Genomic DNA, 14931 nt, shown 5'->3' with positions numbered 1-14931 from the left:
GTTTGGTTGGGGTGGTGTTGTTGGTGGTAGTTGTTGTTAGACAATAAAAACAACTCGCCAAAATTGTTTTTTTTAATCTCAGTAAATTTTTTTTCTGTGTATTTAGAATGATTATATTATTTAAAAATCTGAGACATGATATTTTATTTTTAATTTTTATATTCGATTTTTTCTAATTTCTCCCGACATTTCCCCCCTCTTTACAGCCTATATGGAACCCGATGATATGGCAACCCATGAAAAGTTGGAAAAATTACAAGAACGACAAAAGCGTTCAGCACATTTTAATACACTGGCCGACATAGAAAAGGAACAAGAAGAACTTGAAGCTGAAGATGGTGTTAACTTTGATGAACATTCAACACATAAACGGGCCAAACGGGGTGCACCCTATATGATTTATCCTGAAGTATTAGTTATTGTTGATTACGATGGATATCGTCTACATGGTGGTGATAATTTACAGGTAAACACATTCCAAAATTATTTTTATAAAATTAAAAACAAAAAATATTAATTGTTAAATGAGACCCACCCAAGCCTTAAACACACCTTCTTCTTCTCCATTAAATTTTCTACATCATCATAAAATTCTCGCAAAAAATATGTCGTTGTTCTTTTTTTTGGTAGAAGTAACAACAAATTTTATTTCCTATACAACATCACAAATTATTTAAGAACATTTCATGAATATTAAATCATGGGCAAATTGATATTTATCATTGTTATTGCAAAGGGCATTAATTATATGTATACCTCTTCATGTGTCATTTGTGGGTGTGTGTGAAATTATTCTATATTTCTAGTTTTAATGTTATGCCGCCAATAAAATTCTAGATTCCTTATAATTGATAATCTGTTATTTTTGTTTTAAATTGTTTTTTTGTTTTCTAGGTGAAACGTTATTTTATTGCCTTCTGGAATGGTGTTGATTTGAGATATCGTCTGCTAAAGGAGCCGAAAATTCGTGTTAGCATTGCTGGCATTATTATTTCAAGGGTAAGTACAAAAAGACAAGATGAAAATAAAATACTAGATAAGTACTGCGTGGAGCACAATTTGTAAGATAAATTTAATTTTTAAGGCTGAAATCAAACCTTCCTAACAAAAATAGACACAGCAAATTTCGGAAAGAAAAAAAAAAACAACTGACGATATCATTCTATGAAAAAAAAATCCTCAGAGGCTGAGGATATTGTTTTCCAAAGGAGAAATCATCATTCGTGGCTGGAGAAACTATTCCTACCAAAAACAAGTGCCCCCTAATTTGTTATCGAAAATGGTTGCTTATAAAAAACGGAAGTTAATAACATTTTCAGACCCAAACCCATAGATATTTTTGCCCATTTTCTACCCTAACAGTATAAATTTCCCAAAATCTAGTCTTCTCTAGCACCTTCGCAACAACAGTTGCGCTCATGATCATTTAATAATCGTAACTTCATCCGTTTTTTCCTGGAAGTTGATTATAAATCAGTCAGTGGTCACTCATCACCAAAGAAATTTGTTGAAAAAATCCAGTCTTATCTAGCAATAGTGTCCATCATGTAAACTGTTTCCCTGGGCGTTAATAAGAGTCAGTGAGTGATACCCTCATCTCCAAAGAATTTTATAGATTCAGCATTTAAAAATAGTTTTTAAATTACTTAGCATTTTTCTATTTTTCCAAATTTATATTTATAATAGGTACAAAATGTGCCGCATACAGCTGTTAAGTACTTGAATGTTGAACTCAGTTAGGTGTTCAACACTTGTAACCTGCTCAAGACTATAAGCCACAAGGCCATTGTTCGAATAATACGCCTTTTTTAGCAAATTCAATGCATTTCGAAATTAGCAACCCGCATATCCTATTCACACCATTGCTGAATTATAATCAGCGCACCTAAATAAACTTTATGAAACATTTGCAATCGTTTAGTTTCGTATTCCCGATAGGAACAAAACGAAACGTAACCCAAGTTGACCAAACTCACTGTTTAGTTTCACTTTGTTCACATTCGTGAGTGCGAACAAATCGAAAAACGAAAGGTCTCACCTTAACAACAACTCGTAAAAAAACGAAACAATACAACACACACTGCAAACGTTTGGTGTTTGATTGAAACATCTAACCGCAGTATGCTCCAAGTATGTTGATGTTAGCTTATTGGGTTGTGTGTGTGTGTCTAAATGTGCCAAACGTTTACAAACGATCAATTTCATTTCGTTCGTGAATGAAACAACTCGGAACAGCATAGCCGAAGTACATTTCAGCTATCGTACAGTTTTGTTCTTCTTCAGTTGAAAAGTTAGTGATTTTGTTTTGAGAATGAAACGATTCAGAGAAACTGAAAAGTGTGTGACTTTGTGTGATCGATACGGGAATCGTTTCGTTTGTTTGCGTTCATTGAGTATAACGCATTTTCTAGCAAGTGCGAAGTATTTCTGACTAGCAACCCGCCTATCCTGTAGAAATGGGTGTTGGAAGTTGTGAGACAGACCCACCATTCTCGTTTAACTGGGGTCATACAAGACAAGTGAAGAATTGTCCCCCATTGTCTGATTTTTTTCACTTGCCATATCGGCAATATATGCAATTATGGGTCTAGTAATGTACTTATAGATCAGTAATAAGAATTTTTTTCTACCAAAACAGTCTTATCTATCAGCATCACAAAAACGACGACACTCATAAAAAATTTTAAGGTTACAGCTTCAATCGATTTTCGGGGACCTTCATTTTTACTTAGCGAGGCACCATTTATAAAAAATTAATTTTGACCATTTCGCGCTCTTTTCATCTCAAATATGCGAACAACCAGTGGCTCCGAGGTATTAGTGGCCTTTAAGATTAATTTCAATATCCTAGCTTCAGTCTTTCGTTGTAAATTGATAGTTGGTGAGTTACTAAGTCACTTATCAGCAACGAATTTCAATGATAGAAATAATTTGTTGCCATATCGTTCCTTTCCAAATGAATTTCTGAAAAAAGCCTCATTTAGTAGCTTGGCACCAAAAAGCGAGACTCTTGACAATTTTCATGTTCCCTTCTTCCGGGACTTTGATGATCATCACCTTAGAATTTTATAGATATAGACAGGAAAAGGCTCAGTGGATGACAAAATGTCTATAAAATGCAAATTTGAGTTACTGAAAATATTTTAAGTGAAGTTCATATTAGTCGTTTCGGATATATCAACCTCAGTTACAGTGGAAAAATTTCCCTATAGGAAAATGGTATTTTTCCCACTAGGAAATGTCAGTCTATGTGGCTAATGACTAACCTAGCCTACCTAGCAACTTCGCTCCTTATCCTGTTGAGAAATTTCAAGACACCGGCTTCCTGCGCGTTGATGATCAATAAGTCAGTGCGTCACTCATCATAAGAGAATTTTTATAGATATAAATAAAACAATGCTCAGTGGTGAACGTTATTTTTTAATTAGAAAATGTCACCATCAGTGACTGGGCACATTTTCTTTCAGGAAAATGTCATCTTCAGTTGCCGAAAATATTTTGAGTGAGTTTCTTCTTTAGCCGTTGCGGATATATCATGCTCAGTGGCTGTAGATATTTTTTCTATACGAAAATAGAATCGTTCCCACTTGCAAAGCCATTCTCTGTCGCTAATGACTAAATCAGTCAGTCTATCTAGCACCTTTGATTCAAAAGTGAACATTCTTGATCAAGATCGTAGCATACTAGGCGTTGATGATTAATCATTCAGCAAGTCACTCATCACTAGAAAATTTTATAGATATAGATAGGAAAATACTGAGTGGTAGACGATATGTTATAAGAAAATGTCAACCTCGGTGGTCTGTGAAATGTTGTTCTTTCTGGAAAATGTCAACTGTCGTTGCCGAAGATATGTTAAGTGAGTTTCTTTCTTTGCCTTTGCGAATATATTTCTTATAGAAAAATATCAGTCTGCTGAAAATTTTCACGTTGTCATGCCGGAAAGTCAAACTCTCGACCTTCTCTGTGCAAGAAGGTCTTAACATCCACGGATGCATTTAATCACTAGTAGAAATGGCGCTGCACTACATTTTTTAGGCATTCACTAATAATTTTGACAAAAGAGCGGGCGTCTAAGGTGCAGTATATTTTGCATCCACAACACACCTATAATAATGTCGCTGGTTGCAGGGATATAAAAACTCACTTGCTTGTAGAAATCTCTACTTATAAAATATTAAGAATGGAACGAATTTTTCATAACTCTGTATGGACTACATCGAAACAAGCAGTGATATCAAGACTCCACTTCGCACAACTTCCAGTTTTTATTTTGGGAGATTTCCTACCTCTTTTGTCTGCAGGCTTCATCTTCCAGATTGCACAATCTTCATTCCGCGGCTTATTCTATCTGCATATAAGAACGTCAACCTTCTATTTCTGCATCATTGCTGTTGAACGGTTCATCGAGGGGGATATTCTTTGAGGCGTTGAGTGAATTTGCTTTAAGTTGGTTTCGATTTCGGCCACTTGGTTTTTGAATTCCTTCTTTTGGCATTCCAAAAACTTGGTTTCCTTCTTTTGAAACTGTAAAGCCTCGGTAAGTGAGCAGCATAAGACTCTTGCTTAAGTGATTTCTACAAAAGAGCAGAAAAAGGTCGTACCAAGTTCGGACTAGGTTACCCTTTCTCTCTTATTCTTTTACCACACATAAAATACACAAGAAAAGCATATGCCGTGGTCTTTCTTCCTCTGACGCAAAACTTTACTCAAACGTTGGATGTGTTTTCTACTTTAAGGCCTAGGTACATAAGTGGCTGTCTTTCTTGCTCCGCTTCATTTCTGATAAAACAATAAACAAGGCCTAGTCAATTTCGAACTAGGTTGTCCTTTTCTTTTTTATTATTTTATTAGAAATGAAGCAGAGCAATAAAGCCAGCCTAGATACATAACTAGGCCTTTAGAACTCTTCATACCAAAATTATTCTTTAGTAGAAACTACGGCTGGGCGAAAAATTGAAAGCCTTTCAAGACTTCAAATGTGTAACAAAGGTTATTTCCTCTTTGTTGTTTGTTGCCTGAGAGAGATTCGTATAATGAAAAGCAAAAAAATTAGTAATTGAATCATGACATTCCATCCGAGACGGTGAATCTGATTCTATTTCTACTTCTGGGAATGTGACTACTTCCACGAAGCTTTTGGAGTATGTTAATTCGATTTAACTGGGAGCTGCAGCCTCTTCTACATCTCTAAGCAGCTAATAAATTGGAATTGGAAAGCAAGACATTTTGTGATCGAATCATGATTTTCTACCCGCGACGTTGAATCTGATTTTATCTCCATTTCTAGAAATGTGATTAGTTCGACGATCTTTGACCACAAAGCTTATGAATCTGGCATTGAATCTGATTCTATCTCTAAGTGCTTCTAGAAATGTGACTAATTCCACGAGCTGTCAACAAAAGGCTTCTGGAGTAATTTGAGTAAGTTTAGCTGATAGTTGTAGCCTCTTCTGCATACCTAAGCAGCAAATAAAGCGGTTCAAATAATGGAAAGCAAGACATTTGGTGATCGCATCCTTATTTTCCACCCGCGAGGTTGAATCGGATTCTATATCCATTTTTAGGAATGTGCCTTCTTTTACGAGCTGCGACCACAAAGCTCCTTAAGTAAGTTTGTCTGTGAGTTGAAAATATGCAGTGCATTGTGCGGACAGAAACATGTGCTGTGCAGATGTGTGCACGCTGTCTTGTGTCATTTTTGAATAGGAATTCAAGTTTATCAAATTAGTGATTGCGTAATGGAAACAACCTACATGATTGCTCCATAAACAGTCCTTAAAAACTATGTCGATATTAATAATAATTCAAGGTTTACTATTATATTTGGTCCTTCGAGCTGAATAGTGAATGATTTTAATTCAAGCTATACACTTTTTTATCTATAAAAACCATTCTAATCTTGTCTGCAGACTAATGGAGAACTCTACCGCTCTCTAATCTCAATCTTCACCTAGAAAACAGTGCGTTTTGAAATTGACAGCTTAAGAATTAAGCAAAAAAAAGAACATACGTCAAATAACCAACAAACACGCTGATTATAAATCTTGTGCGAAAACCTAAAACACATTTCGCTTTTAATTAAATTGTATTTTAAATTTTGTTATCATGAATCTGTGGACATAGTAATATTTTCTGTTACGGTTCTACAACAACCGGCAACACCTTAAGGAAGTTGGCAATTTTTCAAAACATGTAATGATTTCGGCGGCAATGATTCCAATGCGAATGCGATTTTTTTTTTGCCTAAAATCAATTCATGTTGGTTTTTGTTTAATTTTTGTCTAAGACTTCTTGCTTGAATTGGTGTTAATAAAGAACCAAACAACACCTCCCCAGCCCGGAATTCATGTTAAGCGGAAAATAAATATTGGAATTACATGTATTTGAGCACTCCGTTCAATGGTAAAGTGGTGTTTAGAAAGGAAACCGGTCGTTTTTGTTGGTCATAACTAAGTGCTAAAGTGATCTATGAAAGGAGTGTTCGGAAATGTATGAATGAAACTGCTCGAATTTAGTTTAGCCAAAATGTTAGTGGGTCAAATACATAATCTGTTGTTTGCTCTTTTTTTTTGTAGGGGGAGTTAATATTGTTGGGATTTCATAATGTGTGCATGCATACATAATTCCAAAGAATGCCGTTAATTAATTGAATGTTTGCGGATTATATGCAAATCTTATGAAATTAATGTCATTTATAGGATATTGACAGGTGACAGCTGTTGTTGTGTCTCCCCTTATGTACATATCACATTAATGTGGCTGGCTTCCTGTAATTATCTCCCAGCATGGGTAGTAATTCCTGGCAAGTGTTTGCGTTCGTTAATATTGAAAAATGTTGCGTTTATTGACAATTTGTATGCAAAGAAATTAATTAAATATGTTAATGGAGCAACTTGATCTATGTTCACTGTTTGTTGCTTTTATTTATGTTTGTATGTGCGAATCGTAACCTGTTTCGATTTATGCAATTTTTCATGATAAATTGCTAAGCTATCAATCTTCAAAACATTACTCCACATGACAATTTACAAGAATTAGAAAACAAATGATAATTATGGGTTATAATGATTTTATTCGCACTTCGTAATATGACAACATAACCACATAACTCGGTAAATACTAACCGCAAAATGAGAACTTCTCTCCCACAGTTTCATATTGTGCGTCTGTAGTATTTTATGGCAGATTTGTGCCTTAGATAGATAAATTATAGTTAAAGCGATATTATGTTTAAATACTTTTTAAGAGCCCTGAACTATAGTCATGAAGATTTTAGCTAAACAGGGATCTATTCTTATGACCGAATTCGTTCGAACTACAACCAAACTTCAGTTTTGTGAAAAATATTTTATTCATTTTTGTTTTCGATCAAACAAAAATTATCTACAATAACATGAATTTGGTAGTAATTCGAACAAATTTGAATTCGAATCGTCTTAAAGAAACAGACCATTAGCTGGGAATTCTTGTATGCTCTTTTCAATTTGTTAGCAACAAATAAAGCGGTTCATATAATGAAAAGCAAGTCATTTGCTAATCAAAACCCGATTTTCGAAAAGCGACGATGAATCTGATTATTTGTCCACTTCTCGGAGTGCGACAACTTCCACCATTCACACAAAGTCACAAACTTTTAATTTTTCCTGAATCGTTTCGTTCTCAAAACAAAACCACAAACTTTTCAACTGAAGAAGAACAAAACCGTACGATTGCTGAAATGTACTTCGGTTATGCTGTTCCGAGTTGTTTCATTTCCGAACGAAAGAAAGAGAATCGTTTGCAAACGTTCGCTGAGCGAAATGATCAATGACACCTTCAGACACACACTCATTTGATTGCTTAACAACCCTAACCGCTAGCATCACATACTTGGAATATACTGCGGTGGATGTTTCAATCAACCACCAAACGTTTGCAGTGTGTATTGTACGGTTTCGTTTTCTATGAGTTGTTGTGAAGTTGAGAACTTTTAATTTTTCGTTTTGTTTGCACTCACGAATGTAAAGAAAACGAAACTAAACAGCAAGTTCGGTTAACTTGGGCTATGTTTCGTTTTTTTTTTGTTCTCATGGAAAATACGAAACGAAACATTTGCAAACGTTTCATAAAATTTTTTTTCGTACGCTGATAAAATGTAAAGCAAGACCTTTAGTGATTGAATAATGATTTTCCAAACCCAAAGTTGAATCTGATTTTATCTACACTTCTGGGAATCTGCTTTCATGATCTGTAACCAAACATTTTCTGGAGGATGTTGAGTAAATTTTGGCTGGGTGTTGCAGCCTTCTCTGTATTCTAAGAGGTAAATAAAGTGATTCATATGATGAAAAGCAAGATATTTAGTGATCGAATCCACTTTTGGGAATGTGGCTGCTTTCATGAGCTGCAACTACAAAGCATCTGGAGTAAGTTTGGTTGAGAGCGATAGCTCTTCTTTATTCTTAAGCAGCAATTAAAATGGTTCATATAACGAAAAGTAAGACAATTAGTAATCGAACCCTCACTTTACACCCCCGACGTTGAATCAGATTCTATTTCCCTTCTAGAAATGTGGCTAATTCCACGAGCTGCGACCATAAAAGTTTCTGAATCTTATGTCGAATCTGATTCTATGTTCCACTTCTAGGAGTGTGTCTGCTTCCATGAGTTTCAACCACAAAACTTCTGGATTAAGTTCAATAAGTTTGGCTGGGAGCTGTAGCCTCTTCTGTATCCCTAAGCTGCAAATAAAGGTGTCCATATAATGAAAAGAAAGACATTTAGTGATGGAATCCTGATTTTTGACCCGCGACGTTGAATCTGATTCTTTCTCCACTTCTAGGAATGTGATGAGTTCCACAAGCTGCGACCATAAAGCTACTAGAGTAAGTTTGGCCGGGAGTTGTAGCCTCTACTGTATCCCTAAGGAGCAAATAAGGGTGTCCATATAATGAAAAGCAAGGCATGTAGTGATCGAATACTGATTTCCAACTCGTGACGTTGAATCCGATTCATTTTCCACTTCAAGGAATGTGATTAATTCCACAAGCTGTGACCACAAAATTTCTGAATCTGTCCTTGAATCTGATTCTCTCTTCACTTCTAGGAATATGGCTGCTTTTATGAGCTACAACCACAAAGCTTCTGGAGTCAGTTAAAAATATGTAGTACCTGAATATACATATGTAGCATCTGTACCGCATGCTGGGCAGATGTTGGCTATCTTCTGTTGTTTTTCACCGCACGATCCAGAACTCATTTGATGCAAAACTACGGTAGCTTCAGTTGCGATTTGTGGGTGATTTACTTCGAGGACGACATTCACACGATTGCGGATTATGGCATCAGCGACTGCATCTATGTGAATGCTAGTCAGTCCTGATTAATAATCTGTTGAGGACTTTGGAACTTTTGTAGCAATCAAGCCGGTAATTATGACAGATCTAAATACTATTCCTCTGCGTAGCACACTGGCGCTGTATAGCCGAGCTGAGTTTATTTCATGAGCTGCAATTGAAGGGTGATGATGCGAGGAGGGCATGAAAGTTTTGTTGATCTTGGGTCTCTATCATATCATGAATCCTCATATAATTTTAATAAGGATAACTCCCACAATGACACCTATGTCAACAAACATTCTTTTTTGACCTGCGATTGAATTGCGATGTACTCACACGATTATAGATGATGTCATAATCTAAATCCTATCCAACCGGATAGGCTTGTTGATCTTGAGTCTCTCTCAGATTATGAAGATAATTCCTGACACGCCTGATTGGGAGAACTTATCCTTATATAATTTGCAGGAATATCACTCCCATGGTAGCGCCCAAACATGTACTGCATCGAAAACATATTGTGTGCTGCTGCATAGAAACTTCAAGACCTTTAATTCTCTTCCTGGCTTGTCAAAAATTGTTGTGGCATGCTTTGACGACAAAAATATATTGGTATAGTTAGTGGTCGCATTTGTTCTACCGTTGAACCCAGACATTTAGTGGCATTTTTATCTCCTCAGTCTGTGTGTAGGATTGCAGATATTTGAATATTCCGCTCGTGAAAGAAGGTGGAAAGATCCATTAATTTGGAGTTTAACCTTTCACGTATGTCATAAAAGATGGGACTCCACTCCAAGCCAATCATTCTCCCAATTAATAATCTCGTTGCCTTCGGAAGGAAATGGAATACAAAAAAAAAAAACGTAGAAGTGCAACAGTCTCGGAGATATCACTGCTTCGCCATACATGACTTCGACATCAGGTTCTTGAATTCTACGCACTTCAAACTACATAGGCCGGAGAGTGGTTTGTTGGATTTCCTCAAACAAAATGCTCTAGTTGGCGGTATTCAGGGGCTTTTGACAGGCCAGTACTGTTCTGGGACAGACCTCGAATGATATGTGTGAAGATGGATGCTTGCGATAACTATGCTGGTAAACTGCAACTGGATACCTATTTCTAGTAAAGCCTCTAAGGGTCTTTGCTGCTGGTGACAGAAGTGAATTTTGTATGTATGATTCACCTTTACTGGCATCCTTGCCTAGCTTCCGTAGAAGGACGACTCTGCATCTTTCCACACTTCGTGAACTGTGAAAGTGGCAAGTGACAAGCTAAGGACTTTAGCAAGATATTCGAACCCTGGCTGTATCAGCATCAAAAGGGAAATTGTGTCTGGGCCAAACGTTTTGGATGATTTAGCATTATGGAAGGCATTTGCAACATCATCCTTCTTATACTGTCGTGGTACCTTCTCGGCCGAAATAGACCCTAAGCTACTAAATACATTTCTCTTCGCCTTATCACTTTAAAAAATATTTGTGCATCTTTTCGATACAGTTAACGTAACCCAAAGTCTGACGTATTATCTTCCATTTCGAAAGCGACGTAATCGTTGCCGGTTTTACAGTTTATGCCGGCCAACCTGTTGACTGCTACTGTCAGTTCCCTGACTCTGCGGTCATTAGGGTGGGTTCAGTGACGCTCATCACCCTCATTTGTTAGTCCCGTCGTCTTTACTGGGAAATTTGGAAATTTAAAAAGCCGGGAGCAGAAGTGATGATCATCCTGCAAACTCCATTCTGCTACCCAAATATCAGGAAGATTATTCAGATCTCTAAAGCAGTAGTATATAAATATTTGAATTTCCACATTCTGTCATTCGGGATTTTTTAGCGGCTTCCAGTGTTCTTTAAACCTATTTCGCTTTCCAATTTTATTCAAGTTATTCGATTCTTTTTATCACTTCCCTATTCCCTTCTCTTTTATGTTCAAATGTAATTAACAATGTTACATTGTTTCAAACTGCAAATGTCGTACATTAGTTTTCCTAGGCTGGCGTTTCTTAAGCTCATAAATCTTACTACGAAAATCTCTTTACAAATATCCTACTGTCAATTAAATTAAAGTTCAATTTACGCAATAGACTGTTTTTTTTTGCAAACATTAAAACACGAGTTCACGATTCAAAGGAAAAATCATTCGTTGGGCTATGCATGATCCTGGTTTAACGCATTAAATCTAAACTATGGCCGCAACATTATAGACCATGTCATGAACTGGCTTATTATTCACATTATATTAAGCCAGCTACTGGCTGCCAGGCAGGCCCGATTCGTTGACGAATATGATTTAGTATAAGAGGAATAGAAAAAACCTCTAATATTTAAAATCAGACTTAGAATTAAAAATTAACCCACGCTGTGAGAGCAATCAATGGTTAGTTAGAAGGAAGCAAATGAACAGGCCAATATTTGCCAAACATATTATAAGGTGGTGGTGCTGGTATTAAGCAATTGACAATTCGTGCTGTGTTGGGGTTTTTTGGCATTTTCCAAAAAGTAACAAAAAACCGCTTCAATTTCAATTCGGCATGTCTGATTGTCGCATTTCATTTGAGTGGTAGGTTGGTCGGTTGGCTTGGTGCTTTGGTAGGTCGATACGGTTTCTGGGTAAAATGATATCTAATGCGGAAAAATTACATATATACATACATATATATTTGTGGAAGCATGGCAGCAGTATTTGCATTTCAGAGTTTTTAGTTACCAATCTTTTAGGAACATTGTTAGTTAGGTAGGTACTAGGTAAATATGTTTGTAATTCAACAAAGGCGGTAAATATGTCTCGTTGTTATATTTTGTTCCTACAGTTTTCCTAAGTCATCGACCATTTTGGACTTTCGCTTTTATTTTGCACTGCAAAAGACATTTAAAACAATTATTGTAATGTCTGTGTCTTTGATTGTCATTTTTGGTATATTTTTTTTTTGTTCCTTTGTGTCTGAATTGACCACCCACACTTGAGAAATAGACCAGCCAAACATAGAAAAAACGGACAGAGACATTCATAGCAATTGACTAAACTACACCCACTGCCACCATTTGTGCTGAAGTTGACAAAAGTCTGCTGGCGGTAGCCCAATAGAAAGAGCAATAACAACAAATATGTATATAGGGTCACAATTGTATCAAATGGGTTTATTTGCTGACTCCATAACAACTTCCCTTCTTAAAGCAAAACAAGAAATCAAATAATTTAGACGGTGGTAACATGAGTTAACAGCTATTTGCAATTTTTGTTTCCATTACCTATTCGAAATTAAATGAAAGAATGTCTGAGTGAATGCTTGGGCTACTGATCACCTCGATAACAACAAAATTCTTGACAAATACTTTCATTGATTTGTTATGTCAACAAAGATAGTTGACAAATTTAAAGATAACAAAAAACCTGTATCAAAATCAGCGATTATCATAGCCGAAATCGGTGATCCTGATCTTGTTCTTAAGAAAAATACGGTAAAGTCTACTGGATCTTAAAGTATGTCTATTGCGTGGAATTTAGGAACAAAAAATCGAAGCTCCGTAGATAAAGAAACCCTCTTGTTCACATATAACGCGTTAAACTGGTCAGTGGTAATCTATTCGGCGCCATTGTGGTATGCGAATATACGTCCGACGAGATGAAGAAACATTCAATCCAATCTGAGAAATGCAACAGGGGGGCCTCCTCATATCATCAGTGGACCATCCGCCCTAGAAGACTAAGATTCTTCCTGTACGGCAACACAATAGTATGCTTATGTTTGCAGTAATTGCTCGAGTGTAACCGTGCGAATACACACCCAGGCATGTCAGGAGGGAGAACCTCTATTGGATGGAATAACCTTGACACAGAGGCCTAAATATCTATCTGTGAATGCGATCCTTGAAGTACATACCATTTATAGCAGCTGAAGAATGCCAACTGTCATAATAAACCAGAGTAGTTTGGACCAACTACGGTCGGGATAGTGCAGCTCTTTCCATTCCTATAGGGTCAGGATCAATCCTGACACTATAGGAAGCAGCGACATTTCTAGACCTAGGCTATTGATCAAATTTCAGAGAGTTTACCCATCACCGCTGTTGAGATTTGCATAACCCTTCAGATATTCGGTGGCACAACAAAGTTTCCGATACAAGTCCATGTAGGAGTTATAAATCTACAGAGTCGGTTTAGAGCCGACATTTATTGTTGTACAAAGACGACAAATATGCAGGCGATACTTACGTTTTGCTAATGAAAGACTAGTGCTTGAGGTTTAAATGAAACCTACTTTGCCTATTACTGATTTTCGCCGCAATGTTGCTGCTTCTGCTTCAAGAATAACAGATTGAATTGATAGTTTGTGAATTTGATGCGCTGAATTCTCATTATTGATTACAGGTGAAGCTGCTTCATTTCTAAAACGATATATTCGCTGAAGAATTCGATGTTCGATCAGAAAATCTTCCATCTAGTAGTTCTGAATGTGATTCGAGCGATTGTTTGCAAAGGGTCAATGTTTCAACCGGAAGCTTTGGTTTATCTGTCTTTAATTTTTTACGACAAAGTTGCTGCTTCTGATTCAAGTTGTACGGCTGCTTCACTTCTAAGACAATCAATCTATTAATCAAGAATTCGATGACTGATTTTCAAGCCATTTGTGACCATTTGGTTAGTTCTGATTGTGATTCGAGCGATCATTCTCAAAGGGTTAAAGTTTCAACCGGAAGCTTTATTGGACATAATATATAATATAATTGTTCCACAAACATCCCAGGTGGGACAAGGAAGAATTCTCTCATATCAATGTGTGCACCCCGATTCATATTAGTCCGAACGGCGTGTCCTAAGACACCACTTGTAGAGACGTTTTACATGGCTGAAATACTCAGGAAATACCGCTAACATTACTGAGGGGTATTTTTCCACCGTTGAAAATTTGATGTTACCTAGCCGGGCAATCGAACCCACGACGTTCTGCGTGCATGGCGAGTGTACATACCATTGCACGACGGTGACACCCAAATCTTCAATTTTTAACCATTTAAGTAGCTCTAAATGTGATTCGAGCGATTGTTCACAAAGGGTCAATATTTCCAGCGGAAGTTTAATTGAAAACAAATATATTAAAATTGGATCCCATTGTTCTACATTTATATTATGGAATTGCTAAACAGTCGTAGATGCTTTACTATCTTAATTCGATTCAAATTTTAATGGCGAAAGATTGAAAATAATCTTCAAAGCTTCCCATGCTAATGACAAATTTAGATCAGATAATGGATATCGATCCACAATTCAACCAATCTCACCCTTTGTCTTATTATGCAAAGTTAAAGTTTTTGCGCTGGTGTGAGTCTTTGATGATTCCCATGTATGGACGTAAACATGTCTCTAAATCAGCCAAGATCATCCATATAAGTTAACGTATGTGAGAATAACAAGCAGTCGTCGTTGAGCAGCCGACAAGTAAACATGTGCATGGATATACGCATAATTTTAGTGGGGACACTGAACAAAACCGCACACACCCGCCACATGTTTACTGGTCACAGGTCTAGCAACCACTGAATGCTGATACAAACTTTCTTGTGATTCTCTCACTACTTTACTCTTTTTTATTTTGAGCATCAATGCTCTAAAT

At 36.6% G+C, this 14931-nt stretch overlaps 1 protein-coding gene across 4 annotated transcripts in view; it reads left to right on the top strand.

Annotated features, from left to right (window-relative positions):
* sona (sol narae metalloprotease) overlaps nucleotides 1-14931 on the top strand; it is a 265415-nt gene that overhangs the window by 216561 nt on the left and 33923 nt on the right. For all 4 annotated transcript variants that reach the window (XM_073955851.1, XM_073955848.1, XM_073955846.1 and 1 more), the window contains 2 exons: nucleotides 207-466; nucleotides 895-999. In XM_073955851.1, coding sequence (XP_073811952.1) covers nucleotides 207-466; nucleotides 895-999 — 365 coding nt within the window. The remainder of the gene's footprint in view (nucleotides 1-206; nucleotides 467-894; nucleotides 1000-14931) is intronic.

This window comes from Musca autumnalis, unplaced genomic scaffold (assembly GCF_047663935.1).
Source record: "Musca autumnalis isolate F117 unplaced genomic scaffold, ASM4766393v1 scaffold_5, whole genome shotgun sequence".
NCBI lineage: Eukaryota > Metazoa > Arthropoda > Insecta > Diptera > Muscidae > Musca > Musca autumnalis.
Note: the sequence above shows the minus strand (reverse complement) of the source record. Positions and strands in the feature narration are given on the sequence as shown.